The sequence below is a fragment of the Rhopilema esculentum genome, chromosome 15 (genome assembly GCF_057945365.1).
Source record: "Rhopilema esculentum isolate cy_ngs chromosome 15, ASM5794536v1, whole genome shotgun sequence".
Classification (NCBI taxonomy): domain Eukaryota; kingdom Metazoa; phylum Cnidaria; class Scyphozoa; order Rhizostomeae; family Rhizostomatidae; genus Rhopilema; species Rhopilema esculentum.
The window spans coordinates 6,451,938-6,469,304 of NC_142829.1; the positions used below are offsets into that span (position 1 = coordinate 6,451,938).

Consider the following 17,367-nt stretch of genomic DNA (forward strand, 5'->3'; position numbering starts at 1 on the left):
TACACAAATGACAAGAAAACGGGACCAAAGTTTCCATTACAAAAGCATTTGGGTTCACAGCCAAGCTACCCGCCTCACTGTGACTTGCGGCTAATGAGGTCTGCTATCGACTGACATCAATTGAGCGCTCGATACTCACAAAATGACAACCATCTATAGGAAGTGTGCGAGAAGGAAGAAACACAGGATATGCTGTCCGCTAGAGTCTGTGAATGTTGCAATAAGTAATAATATGAAAAATAGTCACCAACAGGACAACACGAAGATGAGAATCCAATGGAATGAAATATGATTTTAGAAAACATTATATTTAATAATATATATACTTGTAGCTGAAGATGGGAATGGGACATCATCGTCAAACACAAAGTAGTCCTGTGTATCGCCATACTAGCACAGGCATTAGGAAATGATAATTATCTATTCGCAAAATAATCAACATCTGCTCGAAAGTATTTTCCCTTTCTCCTGTCCGATTTTTTAAAACATCAAATTTTAAAACATTTGTACATGAAACTCATAATGATTTAAAGTAGTGCATATTTTTGATAACCAACTATGAGGTTATACCTACCAAACTTTTTCCAAAATAGGTCTGGGAATATTTTTTACATTGCAGCATTTTTTTGTGATGTCTTCCAACCGCGTTTTTGGGACACGGAATAATTTAAATTGATGACCATCAGTTGGTACCTTTTGGTAAACAATAAACACACGGGGGAGAGGTTTACGGGCTTATATCTTAATAAAATCCTTTTGAAAGATGGTCAATTTCCCTAAAATTCATGCATCTTTGGTTGATTACCCCCCCCCCCCCCTCCCCCACTAACCTAAAAAGCCAAATCAACAAAATACCTAGCTAAGTGGAATGGGCAAACAGAAAAAAAAACAATTACACATTGACCAAATTGATACCACCTTTATGAAATCAACAATATCTTTAAATTCCCATTGCTGTAAATAGAATAAACTAAACATATTTATAATATATTAAATTGCAATGAAAGGGAAAAAATTAATTGATATAGCTACGCTAACTAACTGGCTGATTAATTTTACTTTCATAAAACGTCAAAATTTATGATGTACACCCATTTTGCCTGGGATTAGCATTCAGGTTCTTAACCATTTTGCTTATTTCAATGCTAATAGTCTCTCAAATGCTATCGAGTTACTTTTAGAAACATAAAAACGTAACATGAGATAAAATGGGATAACATGAGATAACACCAGATAACATGAGATAGACACCTACACGCTTTTCTCTAGATTCAGCCTGGCGTTTCTTATTTTTTCGCAGGAATTCATCCTAACGTCTTTAACCTTTTTTCTTATTTCTTAAATGAAATTCCGCGGGCATAGTAGTGTCCGGACATAACTTGTGCTTGATAAAGTAATTAATGCCTTTTGCTTATCGCTCTCTTAGCTATTCTTTCATCTTTAAATTCTTTCTGGTATTTATTTCTTGAGTTTTGCTGAATTTCAGCTTGCCTTGTTTCTTATGTAGTTCTTATTTTTGGGCAAATCTCAGCTCGAAGTTTCTTCTGGGGGTTGTTCTTGTAAAAAAGCGTGTTACAAGTCACGAGGGGCTCTTCTTTCCATTTATCTATGTTCATTAATTAAACAGGAAAGAGTTGCCTAATCGTCGAAAAGAATTTAAGGCTGAAGGTAGCATGGTTTCTTAACTTTTGGTCATCTTGGGGCTTGGTTTCTTGCAAACAGTCTCTTTTATAAAATGAGTGTATTATAAATCGGTTTTTAAACACAACAAACACGACACGAAATACTTAATGCTGCTATGCGCAGTCCTGGAGTTACATACTAAAAAATGTTACACATTCGAAGATAATATTATTATTAAAGTGAAATACACGGTATAAATTAAAAGCTTGTTATTTTTATGACATTAAAGATTTGTTTAAATCAAATGTAAAATCATATACTAAATAATCGCAATGTTTGCATTGATGCTGACGTTATTAACGTTAACATTCAAAAAGGACCTCTCACATGCTTCTCCGCTTCTCCGCTTCTCCCCCCTCTTTGCCATTTCCACGCGCGATTTTACGCGGCTGTTGCACCCAGTGTAGGAATGGACGTGACGATTTCAAAAACTTTGTTTACCCTGAAATTTTTATTCCCCTCTTCAACACTGCATGAACCAACTGAAACTACACAGAAAACTTGCCTATAATTCGTTATGTATCGATCGAGACGAGCGACAGTGAATGAGGGGTCGATTTCCACGGATGGAATTTGCAGACTAGTGCGATAAGTGTCAAAGACATTTGCTTTACAAATGTTCCTATGCATTTTATTTTGTTTGTGTGCACGGCGGAAAGGAGCTTATCTGACGAGGGTATACGGGGTGTTTTATCCAATCATTTATATTTTCGTCGGTAAATTCTTATTTCTATGGTCCTCCACCTGCTGGTCTAGGAAGCCTGAAAACTTTACTAGAATCCGTAAATGGCTTTGCTTTGTTTGCTTTATTCAAAGCCATTTTCAAGTATAATACCACCAAAAGATTGTTTGCAGAATCCGTAGACTGCATCTTGGTAGAACGCAAAGGCACTCAATTCCCACGGGTGATTTCAGTTGCGATTCTAAATCTGGACCTTGCAGGAGACGTGTCATTTTCACTCTAGCACAATTTGATGGTGCTAGGAGTAATGTAGCAAATTGATCAGGAAACGGACCTTTACATTCTAAATTGAACTGCTGAACTACTTTATATACAAAAAAGTCAATTTACTCAGGACCTAAGCATGATTTTATCAGTTATAGAATACATTTTAAAGGAAACATAAAAATTATCTTCCCTTAATAACAGTTGAAATGCTTTTTAAGCTGCTAACACTTTATAAAATGCTTTTAAAAGCCTTCAAATCTACTAATTTTTTCGTGTTTTCAAATTGCATTTTCGAAGCAATCATTATATCTTATCATTGCTCAAAATATACAAACTTATAACATGTTTATATAATAGTCATTAAGATACCCTAGGAACTGTTCAATGAAGCCCTCACAACAATACCACCAACTTTTTTCTGATGGAAGAACAACTTTTTGGTGCAAGGCCCATTTTCCAATAAACTTGAAACTGATACTGCTATACTTCCGAAGAAATCTGCAATTCAAGGGGTTTTCTCAATGATCAGATACCTCAATTCTTTTAATATCCACCGAAGTAATACATTTTAATAAATATCAATGAAAAACAATTCACTGAAAAATGTTCTGAAACAAATTAAAACGGTCACAATAGAGTCACAAGGCAAATGCTTCCCCGTAACAGGCACACTCAAACAACAGACATGTAATTATACCCCGAAACATATTAATGAAAGCCTTGCGGAGGTAAATTATATAAAAACTACCCCTCTATAAAATAGGTAACTGCACAGATCCGACGCAATGGCTGTTAAATCAATCGATTTCATTGAAAGATCATAATGTCTCACAACCATGAAAATCTAGTGAGGTAAAAACATTACGTTTTAGCTATTATTCACTTCAATTTGAGTTTGTGAAGCAGAAGTAAATGTTGGCACAAAGTGATAAAACAATCGCCTACCGTCAGGTGAAAAGAAATTATGGTTAAAGACTTGCAATTCCAGAATATCATCTTCCTTGTTTTGGACATAAATTTCCATTTTTGAAAACCATTTTGGGTTTGATGTGCTGAACATCACCGGAGTTCTGTGATTTTGTTCCTGCCCTAGCCTTACTTGACAATAGAGGTCCGATTTATTTGCTGAAGTATCATCATCCACACAGAAGCCTTCGACAACGACAAGAGTAATCTTGCTCGTTCCATCAATGATCGTAAATGGTACTGGGAAAAGAAAAAAAAAATTAAATACAAAGTTGTCTTAATCAAATACGTGGATATGCAAAATTGAGAGATCAGGGCAAAATGCAATACCTTGAAGAGTAATGTGTTGTTCCCTGTGGTATCGTGTTGCTATATGATTGATAGTCAGGAAAAAATACATTTTAGAATGTTTACAGAAGTCCACATGACTTTCTTGTTTTGCTTGAAAAATATCTGCTTCTCCTAGAAAGAAGCCTTGAATATCTCTCTAATTGCTCTTTTTCTGGCGCAAGGTCTTTCTTCACCCCTTTTTGACGTCAACAATAATTACTTTGTTACTCAACAGACAAATTCAAATAAACAAAGGATTACAATCAAACGATTATATTTCAATTGATCTCATGATGTATCAGTTATGAATCATTTGGATACATTGCTTCATAATGCCTTGTTTTGCCATTTTCACATTGAACTGATTATGTGGTTTTCACTTTAAAACTAAAGCACTGTTGCAATACATTTCGTTAAAGGAAAATGATGAACTTGCATATGATTTGTGCTTCACTCTAATAAGATTCTTTAGAGAAACTTTGCTCTTAAACTGATATAGCAGATATGTGTAGTATTCCATTTCAAAGATTCATCATAGACCATTTATGACTTATTTTCCTTATAAACTTATTTATTAATGGTGAGATGCCCAAAGAATAACATCAGGTACAAAAAAACAAGGCCTAAATTCAATACCATTGGTCGAGCCTTTCTCAGCTACTTGGAGTCGCTCCTTCTCAATGAACAGGGTTCTCGCCTCTTTCAACTTCGTTAGCAACATATTTCTAAAAGGTTACGAATAATGAATTGAGTTGGATTGTAAAGCTCATACAGCTAATGCACAAAAAACTACTCATATGGAGGTTCCTCACTCTGGAAAAGCTATGATATGACAATAAGCAGTATAACAAGCCAAGATTGCTAAAAAAAGATAAAATGTGTCTTATGCACACAAAGCAAAGGGTTTTTTCTGCTTACCGGAACAGTATTTGTGCCTGATGGTATATTTAAAGTGAAGGTTTGTAGCTTTTCTTCCTGTTCCTAGCCTAATCCGCATTTTTGAATCCACACATACTCGTGCAATTTTCGGTATTTTTCCAGACTTTACATGCCCCATAAATTTTCGCGCAAACTTTCGCACAAACAAAGATATAATAGAATTATTCAAATTAGGGTTAGGTACAAAAGTATTTTCCTTCTTTCATACCTTTCATTCTTGCTTTCGGCTCGTAGTTCGTGCGTCACACCATTGCTTATTAGACAAAACAAGGTGTCTTCGGCTGTAAATGAAATTTTAGATATGTATGAAAAAAATTCATTGTACATTGCATTGAAAAAATTAATTGCCATGTTAATACTCAGCTGGCTTTCACAGACTCAGATATGTAGAAAGGCAAAAAATGTGATGAAAAATGTCTGCCATTGGAGATTGGTAACAAGCAAAGCTTGATGTTGTGTTGCTTAACTGTTTTTGAGACAAAAAGATTAGTTGTCAGAGCAGAAGATAAAATCGAAAAGAATAACATAAATTTAGGGAGTTCTGTCGTGGTTGCCTAACTGCTACCAGTATCAAGTGACTGTCTAGGTATTAAGGTTTATAATTGCCTAATTAAAGATGCAAAACAAAATATGTGAAGCTCAAAGGGCATGTGTCGTGAACCTGATTGGCTAAAACAATACAATACAATATCTTTTTTTTCAGTACAAAACACAGGATCGAGGTTGAATTTTCACGGCAGTAAAAATTACCAAGAAAGAAATGAAAAGTCACGAAACAGTAAAACTACACCCCAAACCCTTTTTTGTATCAGCCAATTGCCAATGCGAAATATGCCCTTTAAGTTTGTTAAAAAAAAGTTCTAAAGTGACGATGTCACAAAATTTATTGTTAGCATTTTAAATAGATCACATAGCCCGAAAGAGCATAAGGAAATACCTTATAATATGCAAAATTAATTAAATGTATTAGAAATTGACTGAGATGTGGTCACATAAGCACAGGCTCTTTCCCAATGAAATCACTGTGATTCTGTCTCTGTTCATAGAGTTATGAACCTAAGCCAAATAACACTAATCTGTTAGCAAAATCCAAATCTTTCATTGGTCATCATATTTAGCTGATTTTCCATAATTAAAGGTAATTTATGGAGTTGTTTCAAGTAAATTCTGAAGCGGATTTTTGTGACGTCACGTTTGCAAACTCTATTTGCTTAGTTACATGTGATTATTTATATACATGTTGCTACATAAAAGCAAACTTTCTCCATTATGATCAATCTACAAACGCAACATCAAACAAACTCCTTTGCTAAAGGAAATCATTATGAGAAGATATGAAATCTTAGTCTTCGCTTATCATGACCTATTTTCACTTGTCAAACACTTAAGAAAAGTCATTCTAGACAACATTGCATAAAATGGAAAGGTGATTACCTTCTGTAGCAACAGGCAATTTGACAACAAGAGACTTGTCCAACAATATTGGCTGAAAATTAAAATATTTTTAGACAACAAGTAAGAGACCATTCTATAAAAGCCACTCTTCTAAAATGCACCTTCTGTTATTCTATATCATATACTATTGTACTTTATTTTACGTCATTTTCAAACTAATAGACAACCGGAATTTTTTGAAAATCTGATACCAAGGCAAAACACGAGGTGTTTATTATAACAAAAACAGCAGTCAAGGATTTATTACTGCAACTTTTCTGCAACATAACTCAGAAGCCGACCCTTGTTAGCAAAGAATTCGTAAAAAACGATAGCAAATCATTCAAGATATCAGTTTAAAGAAACAATTTGGAACCCCAATGCCTACGAATGATGCATGCACATTGAACTGGCAGATGACTGACCAAACGGATTAATGAAACTTTCCAATACTTAGCAAAGGAAACAAAACAAAATCGTAAAACGTGACACTGGGAAATTTAAGCAAAGAACTTTTAAAAAAGAGGAATAGACCAGTTATAAACAGAAAAATTTTGTCTGCTGTTCTTTCTGTTGCTAGGTGGAATTCATAGTGACCAGAGCAATTTTTCGTACCATCAAGAACCCAAAAGAAAGCGGTTTCTGAACTCCCAATTCTCTAATTTTATAGTTAGGTAGCAAAGTTTCTGTGTCAGTATTCGTTGCAAAATTATTTTGCTTCCAAGATCTTGACATATTAGAGAGGAATTGGAGCTGGAACATTGGCTAACTAAATAGTGAAAGCAGTCTTAATTCAAGTAAAGACAGTTGAAAAAATGGAGAGTAACTGAATTTTCGTCAGTTTTTTTTCCTTCTCTATACATTGCTACAGTCACTGTAAAGCATAACATTAAAAGAAATAAAAAAGGCTCCATATACTAACCTTATCATAAATGAAACAATCAGGCTTAGTTTCAGCCTCAGAATTTTCAGTTAAATCTGTATCAATGCGACCAACTACATCATATCTTGTCAATAGCAAAAAATCATTGAATAAAAATGCCCGGAGCTCTTCATTGCATCCATGCTAGAAGAATAAAAGAGACACCTATCAAAAGCAAATGTGTTTCCCAAAAGCTCCATACTGCAGTTATTTCAGATTGCACTATTATTAAGAAAGTTGATGGCATTCTTTAGAATTCTTCGTATCTTTCCATGTTTTAGTACGATTATGCCAGTACATTCATCTTCATACATTTTGATAGACAACAAAAAGTAATCCATTGAGCGGTAAGTTGCCTAAAATGATGAAAACCGTTAACAAAATGAATGGAAAATAATTCGATTTTCTAAATAAAAAATTAAAGGATCGATTTTACTGAGCAAGTTAGCTCAAAGTATGAAATGATACATTGTTGTACTGAATTTTTACCAGTTTATGGACACGTTTGATGCAATCAACAGAGGATTGAGCTTGCTTAAAGAAAAATAATTTACAGGTTACAGTTAGACTTTCCTCCGAAGAAGTAATTTATGTGACGCAATCACATCTCAAGTATCCTGGAAGTAACAGTGTAAGGTTTCTAGACCTTCTTGGATTCGTAAACAATGTGATGGATTGGCTGCTACCGCGCCGATTGGTTAAAACAAGGTACCAATCAAATGTGTCATTTTCTCTTACTTCAATTTTGATTCGTGCTTAGTTACAAATTTTCGTTCACCTTTAGGTCAATATCCGACATTTTATAATGGATAGGTGTTTGAAACAATTTGATTTAAAATTCTATGGTTACACATTTTGGCATAATCTGGAAAATTTGCAGTACAGAAGGTTTTAAAAAGGAGTATATGTTTTCATCACTTTACAGTTTAACTTTATTATTCCATTTATAAAATGTGGGATACTTTTATCTTGTTGTAAATGTGAGACATATCTTTAGTCTGAAACTTTAATTGTATAGAAGAAATACGTTGACAAAATTTTCTTGTATATTGTTAAGTCAACTAACATTGTCATGTTGTTTATCTTGATAGTCCTTACGAAGCAACTCTTACTTCTTAAAGTAATGTCCAGATAGGATTTATATAGAGGCATCGTTATATCAATCTACATAATGGAACCCTAAACGAATCAGTTACTGAATCACAAACCACATAGAGCGTAACATGGTGCAAACAAGTCCTTTGACCAACATATTTTGTCTCTGAATTGAACACCAAAGTCTAAAAAAATGAAATAAAATAATTTCAAGAAAAACTATAGATTATTGTTTTGTCCAATCTACTGCACAGTGCTTGATGTCATAAAGCCAACCAAAGTACTGGTGAAAGCATTAAGAGTGACGTTCAGAGATTCGATTGAAAATGATCCAGTTATGTAAGACAAGTTAAGCCCCGTTAAAACGCTCTTGACATTTCACTGAACACCGCTCAACATTTGTACAGTGATGTTTAGTGATATTTAATGATGTTGAATTGGGATGTTAAAACGGGTGTCTGATCTGAGATCTTGACGCGCTGAAGCCTCTCTTTGGCGCGCAATATCCAAGTCTAGTGCGCTTGCGCTGACTGAACATTGTTGTATGGGATGCTAAAACGCTCTCAACATCTCTCAACAGCACCTTTAACAATTGAAATGTTGAGTCGACCCGCTGAACATTTTTGCAACTGTTCACACTCCTCTCAACATCGCTGAACACCGCTCAACACCACTCAACATCACTAAACAGGGTGTTAAAACGCTCTCAACATTTGCACGTGGAGAAGAAAACATAGGCGATCAAAATAGGCGATAGTGTGGAATGCAGTGGCGGCATTTTTCGCCGGGGAGGCGTCAGCAAAATGGCGCCCTTCATAACTATCATTTTTGTTCAGCGTCATCGGAATGAAATCATGAAATCTGAAAATTCTTTGCATAATTTGAAAATGACTGAGAATAATCGAACAAACCTCTCCAAGACCTTGCAAATCCACATGAACTTGAAGCCAGTTCAACATACTCAGACTCTCAATCAATCTGTTGTTTTCGTTTACCTTAGACGAACATACTTAAATTGAAAAATTGATATGTTTTCAATTTGAATAAAAAAATAAAATTGGCTAAGACGATGAAAATTAATTATATAGACTGGAATAGAAAAAACTGGGAGAAAATAATTATTGTATTGTTATGCATAATATAGTATTGCATTGTATTTTATTTTATTGTATAGTATTGCATTGCTTGTATGTAGTATTGTATTGTGCTGTATTAGATTGGAGTGTAGTGTATTGTATTGCACTGCTATTTATAGACTGTTAATAAACGTTGCTGTAAGTAGCTTCAAACGAGACTGAGGGCATATGCTAAAGGGAGTAAAACAAAATTATCCATTCATCCATCTCAAACAACTTGAAAAGTGTTTTGGAGAAGATTTTTTATGGTTTTTTTTAAAGTGAATACTATTAAAAATTCAAAGCGTGACGAAAATCAATTTGATCATTGTCACATAATATTGCGGTGTTTCATGCAGGCTGCCCACTCTCCTCTACAGGGCTATTTGGGAGGGAGATGGAGAGGGAAAAAGAATAAGAAAAAGAATAAAGAGAACTGCAGAAGAAATAGAAAAGTGAAGACAGGCTGCCCTTTGATCAATTATCAATAATGACCACAGTGTAACTGAATAGATGTGAACTGTCCATTATTAATTGCATTGGACTTTTAGCTCAGGCCAGTCACTTCAAGATTTCGCGATAATGACAAATAAAATATCTATAAGAAGAATAATGACAGACATGCCCACATCTCTCTTAATATTTGTAACGCATCAATATTTTTATGAATCTCATTTAAAGTAAATTATTTTATGACTTCGTATTCAAATTTGATATGCAACAGAATTGATAAAAATTTAGAAATATAAGAAACCATTAACATAAAAATTCCAGGTTTACAAACAAAAAGGAAACAAAATATTCAAAAAACTCGCTAAAACATTGTGGCTATTTGGCCAAGTACCCTATGTATTCAATCTACCAAGTATCGTTTTAAAAACATTTGTGAAAGAGAAATGTTTTATCAACAATTGTAGAAATAAACAAAAAATAAGCAAAAATAGAATCGAAGGACAAAGAGAGGGCACACCAGGAAGACAATATGATTTTGTTGAGGCAAGAAAAAAAAGCATTTGGACTACTTCTTGAAAAATATTTGTTATTGAGTATAGAATTAATACAAACCTTTGAACAAAGCTCTTCACTCTTACTCAAGGCTTGCTCAAGGTTCCCACGATCAATGTGGTCTTCTGGTGTGTATTTTATTATCTGAAATCGAAGTAAACACATTTGAAAATAACACAAAAACAGTATCAACATGGTTTTACTTGGATTTAACAACTGGATAAGCATAATATGTGAGAAAGTTTTTTGCAGTTACAAAAATGAAAATGGCTTGAAAAAAGGAAAAATTTAAAAGATTTTTCGTCTGACGCTCCTTAGAGTATAAAACGTCATAAGGGTCCAAAAGAATATAATAGATATACCCATATACCCGGTTGCGAATCATCGGTATAAATGTCAACACTGTACGGCGTGTATATAGGAAAATCACCACTGAAGTCCAAGAGAGAAAACGAACCTCTTTTGTCTACACAATAGCAGCTTTTTCATTTGTATGTAGATCGACCGAATAGGCACGCGGTACTTCTTAATATTCGTGTAAATTTCTGGCAATTAATATAGTACCTGCATTAGTATCATTCTCTTCTCGCACAAAGATAAAACCTAAATTACTTCTCTTTCATTAAGCCTTTCTGTATATCACTGCAAGTGCATCAACTTCAACAAGTATAGTTATACCAAATATCGAAATCTGTCACCAGGATGTAACATCGAATGTAACATCAAAAGCAAATAGAATTGACAAGGTGCTTCAATAAAGTATCAAATCTAACATAAGATAAAAGCTTCGTTAGATAATGATAACAACCCACCTGCTTTATAATCAAGGGATATTTTGTAATCCTTTGCATTGGTTTTGCAAGATAGCTGTTCAGTGGGAGTTTTTGTCGCAATCTTTTGTCCACGGTGCATTTCTAATTTATAAAATACATTAACATATGGGTTTGTTGATGAATGGTTTCGTAAAGTAAAATAGTTTTGCAAAAATTCCTGTAAAAAAACTTAATATTTTGCCATTTTTAGTAATCTTTTCTCCTAGACAACTACTTTCTTCTATCATTAAGAATGGATGACCAAATAAAAACTTGCTTATGGCTGTGCGTACATGTCTTACTTTTGCAAAGCTCAATTAACAAAAACGTCGACATTAGTTGAAAAAAGCTATAAGGGGTAAAGAAGTAATTTGACTATGAGGGGAACAATCATCGGCAGTTCTTCAAGAATTTCACTAGCATTTTGCAAGCTACTTCATTTTGATTTAATTTCTGGACTAACTGGAGACACAAGCTAGTTTAATACTATGATTAACACTAACTATTTTAAATTTACAACTCATTATTTACATTATTCAGCATCACCCATAACTGTTTATTAGATTGAGAAAAGAAATTATGAAGACGATTTACCCTTTCAAATTCATCAAACTCCACAGTTTTGCTTTTTCTTTGTACAAATTTACATGATTTCATCTGGCAGCTGCAAAACTCTAAATACGGTGTGAATCTAGGGATCTAGATAAGAATGCAAATAACGTTAGGCCAGGGCTCAAAAAGCGACGGGAAACGAGAAAGAGACGGGAAAGGATAAAGAGATGAGAAGCGAGGAAGAGAGGGTGAGAAAAGCTATGTGATTTGTCTCTCTGAAAAACACAAGGGGAGATAGAAAGGGGGAATGAAAAATCAAACAAAACCAATGAAAGAAAGAAACTCTAGGATAATAGAAGCAGTTAATAGTAACAGAGTTAAAAGAGATGAAAATTATAAATTGCGATAAAGAGTTGGCTATTCATCTTTTCTTTTTGTAAAAGAGAAAGCATCGAAAAAGGGAGCCTCAATCCGAAGAAACTATTTCTTCAAAAATTGTTTCCAGGAATAGAAAAAGCCTTCTCGTTTTTAAGAAACTTAATTCATGAGATTCACAACTATTAGCAAAGGTCAAGCCGACAAATGGATATTTTCAATTTATGAACACCAGCCCATAAAGGAAAATTCCTATAAATGATTCTTCTCATAATTAACAATTGCAAATAAAAAACAACTAAGATGGACATCAAGAAGCAACCTCTAGGAAACATACTAAAACAGTCAATAATGAACAAATAGTTTTGTCCTTAAGTAATGTAGAGGCAACCTACAGACAATGTTCGCCTCCCCACTAGCGACAATAGATCTGGTCCCAAAAAAAATTTCTGCTATAGCAAAGTTTCAGAGTATAATGACATACCTGCTCAATTAGAATATCGCCAATTACTTCAACTACATTGTCCGTCGACATTTCTTTTCGCTTCATCAACGCCCTTCGAAAATTTAATTTATTCGAGTTTAGATCATAATCTTCAATTCTTTGCTGGTATTAAGTAAGAAAATGTTTGTGAAACAAATTTAATGTTTTTGAACGCATTCCTCTCGTCTCAAGACAAAATACGTCCTTTTGCGTCACACTGCAATCTGTTTCAACACAATCTAACACAATCTTAAAATCTTTGCTAAATGTAAAATGGACAGAAAAGTACTCACTCTAATAGCTTCATATTACAGAAAACAACTTCCTTTAAGTTTATGAAAACTGTCCTCAATTCATCTTCTGATAGAATACCAGCATCTGCCATAGGTTTGTAGAAAACCTGTGGCAAAAATAATTGCACTTTAACTAAGAGATAGATGAAGACTAATTAGAAATATGGAGCATGTGCTTGATCTTTGAATGCTTGTAGCAAATAGGTAAATTATAAGGGATACAGGTGTGAAACACTAATCGACACTGATATGCCAATCCTAGTGGGAAAAATTTTGGATGAAATAGCCAAGAATAAGAATTTGGAAGTTCATTTTTATCAAAAAATTCTTTTTTTGTTTTTCGAAAATATTTGAAAACTTGTTCAAAACCTTTCCAAATATAATTACTGCAAGAACTTTGCGAAGGCAAAAAATAATTCGAAGAATGTGTTAAAGAAATGGGTTAAAGTACTGGAAATTTTTTGAGGCCACAAAGAATATTTTCTTACAAAAGTAAAGAAATAAAATTCTAAATTGTTGGAATATAACATAAGATTTAAAAAACTTGTGCAAAATTTTTTCCAAATTTAATTTGGATTTTGAAATAAACACGAAGATGAGCAAAATTCCATACCTCCAGTGTAGCTTTCAGATCATAAATGTAGTTTCTTTCGGTGTTGATTAACTCGTGAATATGGTTCTGAAAGATAAAATACCTTTGTTGATAAAATAGGGCAAAACAAATAAACATAAACATAAAAAAAGTCTCCTACAAACAGATTCCCAGGCCCTTCTAGCAGGGGCTAACAAAACTCTAGGTAAACCGTGGCTTCGTGCATGTTGATACCTGCCTGAATAAGCGATTTCACAGTTTTTGCCGCCATTATGAATTGGCAAAAATGGCGGACACGCAGCAAACGAGCAAACTACCGCAAAATTTCCAGTCGATTTTGTAGCTAGAGTTGCTGATAAAATTAGGAAGAAATCAGCTAAATTAGAATTTAAATGTTCCTTTTTTACAATAAGCAACTCACAAACAGCGTTCCTTGTTGTTTTCCTTTTGATTTCACTGCTGACTTTGACCAGGCTGAAATCAGTCCCCTTTTACCTCTCGTACAAAAACTTCCGCTTTTCGATTCAAACCTTAGGGAAACTCGTTATTTCTAGCCTGTTTACAACCATCTTGAGTTGGACTCTCTTCAGAAATTCATTTGACGTCAATAAAACCTGTAAAAGACATCAAAACATCGTGATCCCTTCTATGATCGTGACGCATGTTATTGACGGAGGATTCCCCTGTATGGCATGAGAGGCATATCTGCTAGGATGCCATACAGGGGAATCCTCCATTACATTACATGCGTCACGATCATAGAATTGGTCACGATGTTTTGATGTCTCGTACAGGTTTTATTGACGTCAAATGTATTTCTGAAGAGAGTTCAACTCAAGATGGTTGTACACAGGCTAGAAATAACGAGTTTCACCAAGGTTTGAATCAAAAAGCGGAAGTTTTTGTACGAGAGGTCAAAGGGGACTGATTTCAGCCTGGTCAAAGTCAGCAGTGAAATCACAAGGAAAACAACAAGGAACGCTGTTTGTGAGTTGCTAATTGTAAAAAAGGAACATTTAAATTCTTATTTAGCTGATTACTGCCTAATTTTATCAGCAATTCTAGCTACAAAATTGACTAGAAATTCTGCGGTAATTTGCTCGTTTGCTGCGTGTCCGCCATTTTTGCCAATTCATAATGGCGGCAAAAACTGTGAAATCGCTTATAGCTGGCCAGTAGATTTGTTTCCATAACGCATAGAATACTCAATCTATCCACTGCCCTCTAATGAACATGGTCGAATTTAGTGTGAGCAAATAACAAGTTTCATCAATATCTTCTTCGATAAGAGAAAACTTGCCTGTCTCTGTCTTTCTGTCGAAGAAATCGTTTCCAAAACAACGGCGTCGATTACTCCTTCATCTACGGGAAACAATCAAGGGCAAGCATAAATAGAAGCTGACAAGATACCAAGTACAAAAAACAGAAATATGAATTTAAATCTTAAATTTGAAGATGCAACTGTGTTGTTCAATTTATCAAAGAAGCAAATCTGGATTAACAAAAGTACTTTGAAACTATTTACCAAAGCAGCGTGAAAAGAACTTAAGCGGCAACGCAACGAGCAACGCAGAAGGCAACGTAATTGGAAATAAAGAGGCAATTGTTATTGGAATTGAAGAGACAAGGCAACTTGAACTTTAACTTGCAACATAAACGGCAATGCAACGTGAAAATATGTCATACGTTGATGAAGAGGGAAAATGGAAGTATGATTTACTAAATTCTGAGCTTTATGAAATATTAGTTCGCAATCTTCTAGAATATAACAATAGTATTTTATCATATTTAAGCTTAATAGTTGCTGCCAGTTCTCAAGAAAAAATACCAGTCTTTAAGAAGGTTTAAAAGCTGTATAAATGACTTTGTCAGAGTTTTCCACTAGTATCACGAAAAAAAATTGGCAATGTTATGATGAATATGCATGTGCATGTAATAAATTTGCATAAATTAAACTCACCATTCACATATTGGTTGATAAGATTCTCAGGATTTGGAGCCTCTTTGCTGTTACATATGACCTTAAAAATACGTGTTAGGAATAATCAAATTACGGAAACGAAAGTTTTTGCATCTTAAAGCAGATAAGCTGATTTTTAAATTAATGAAATCTCAAAGCTGACCGATTTGGTTTAAGACAAAACATATTCCCAAACTCTTAATTTACCCAATGTACGGATTGTTATATCGTTTCTTTTTGTAATATTGTGAGAACTTCGTTTTGGAAGGATTTCTGTTTTACGTGATTGGCATGGAGAAAATGTGAACTTAAAAACGCTTATTAGTTGTCTCCGTTTGAACGAAGAAGAAGAGAATCAAGGCACAGAAAAAGTCAAGTTTGAATAAAGTTTTTAATTACAGAATGTGAAAATTTTATAAGAAATTTGGGAGTTTTAAAGATATATACTTTTAAGATAATTATTTGTCGCTTAGGCTTTATCATAGTGCTGAATTGTGCTAATTGCAATTTCATTTTTAAGAATATTATGCCTCGGTTAATATTTTTATAACATAAATGCAATTTGTATTTGTTCCTTTACAACTTTTTTATGTAAATAGAAAAAGGAAATGGATCTGCTAAGGATCTGCCAAAATACCGATAAATGGTAAATTGTATTCATTTTAAATCTTTAAATTAAACAAATTATCTAATATGTTTGAAATTTTCATTTCTTACCACGAATTTTCATTTCTCCAAGAGCTGCCGCACAAAGACATATTCTGCTAAAGCGCATTGTCATTCTAGGCATTTTCCTCACTCAAGTGTAGCTTAAGAGACATACCTTTAAAACCTTGGCGCACTCTGTGTGGACAATTTCACCAAAGGAAAAAGGCATATCCATTCCATCAGAAAGTATCGCTGACGTTCTTCTACTTGACGAAAGACTCATGCTCTTCAAGCTGGATCGACTACGGAACTTTCTCATCTGCATTGAATCGTCTAATTTTTTAGACAAAGAAACCTCGGGATGACGTAGCTGCCCACTTTGACAAGGAGTCACCGATGTTGTAAAACTGAAATGACAGTACTCATCTTGTATTTCTGATTTTCTGCATTCATCATCATCAAATTCCCATTGCTCGCTTTTAACAAGTTTGTAAAATAGTTTTCCATTCAAGTAGCTTCGTGGCAATTTATTCATATTTGCTATTATTACTTCCATTGTATATGACATGCCCTGGACCAAAAATCCATTCTCTCCAGCTTTTATGCATGTAGTCACTCCAAAAAGTGGCTATAAGAGAGAGAACTGATCGTCAACAAATGCTTCATTATAAATCGAAAAGAAAACATTAGAATATCTGATGCCTTTGGACATACACTCAATTCTTTACAAGAATCGTATAAGGAAAAAGAGCCCTAAGATGAACAAACAAAGTACCGATTAACGTCAACCTTAGAGGATCTTGCGCAACCGGCATGCATTGCGGCTATATTTTCAAAAGCGGCCTAATATCGTACTGCATTAAAATACAAAACACAATCAATTTCTCATGTCGGTTGCACAAGAGCCTTTAAGAAATAGCCTCGAAAATCCTTCTTGAAAAGATGGGGTGGCAATGTCTCTTTTCGATGATAAGGCACCTATTTCCTGTTTCATTCATTAAACATCCCAACATCGAATGTTTCATTATCAAAAATTAAAGACTTGCTGGATTTATCAACGAATGAATTGCACTAATCGGAAGGGGGGGGGGGGGTATCGATAAATATTCTTGGAAGGCGGTGCTTATACGAAGAAGCTTCAAGCATTAGTTGATAAGAAACTCTCCAAGTCACAATCAGTTCCATGTCCAAGTATTCAAGACAGTTAGTTAGA

General features: G+C 34.2%; 1 protein-coding gene and 1 long non-coding RNA gene across 3 annotated transcripts in view; one reads left to right on the forward strand and one right to left on the reverse strand.

Annotated features, from left to right (window-relative positions):
• Positions 1-892: 892 nt before the first annotated feature.
• Positions 893-17,367, reverse strand: part of LOC135685749 (trafficking protein particle complex subunit 10) — a 35,294-nt gene continuing 18,819 nt past the window's right edge. For both annotated transcript variants that reach the window (XM_089112852.1, XM_065201806.2), the window contains exons 17-33: positions 16,330-16,782; positions 15,507-15,567; positions 14,847-14,908; positions 13,568-13,633; positions 12,955-13,061; positions 12,662-12,734; positions 11,845-11,949; positions 11,251-11,352; positions 10,499-10,582; positions 9,230-9,313; positions 8,432-8,503; positions 7,224-7,367; positions 6,302-6,353; positions 5,076-5,148; positions 4,565-4,653; positions 3,578-3,838; positions 893-3,130 (exon numbers count right to left, since the gene is read on the reverse strand). In XM_089112852.1, the coding sequence (XP_088968978.1) occupies positions 3,003-3,130; positions 3,578-3,838; positions 4,565-4,653; positions 5,076-5,148; positions 6,302-6,353; positions 7,224-7,367; positions 8,432-8,503; positions 9,230-9,313; positions 10,499-10,582; positions 11,251-11,352; positions 11,845-11,949; positions 12,662-12,734; positions 12,955-13,061; positions 13,568-13,633; positions 14,847-14,908; positions 15,507-15,567; positions 16,330-16,782 (2,016 nt within the window). In that variant the 3' untranslated portion in view covers positions 893-3,002. The remainder of the gene's footprint in view (positions 3,131-3,577; positions 3,839-4,564; positions 4,654-5,075; positions 5,149-6,301; positions 6,354-7,223; positions 7,368-8,431; positions 8,504-9,229; positions 9,314-10,498; positions 10,583-11,250; positions 11,353-11,844; positions 11,950-12,661; positions 12,735-12,954; positions 13,062-13,567; positions 13,634-14,846; positions 14,909-15,506; positions 15,568-16,329; positions 16,783-17,367) is intronic.
• LOC148958454 (uncharacterized) lies at positions 14,296-16,722 on the forward strand. Its single transcript, XR_016144656.1, has 2 exons — positions 14,296-15,255; positions 16,293-16,722. It is a non-coding gene; the product is annotated as an uncharacterized LOC148958454 (long non-coding RNA).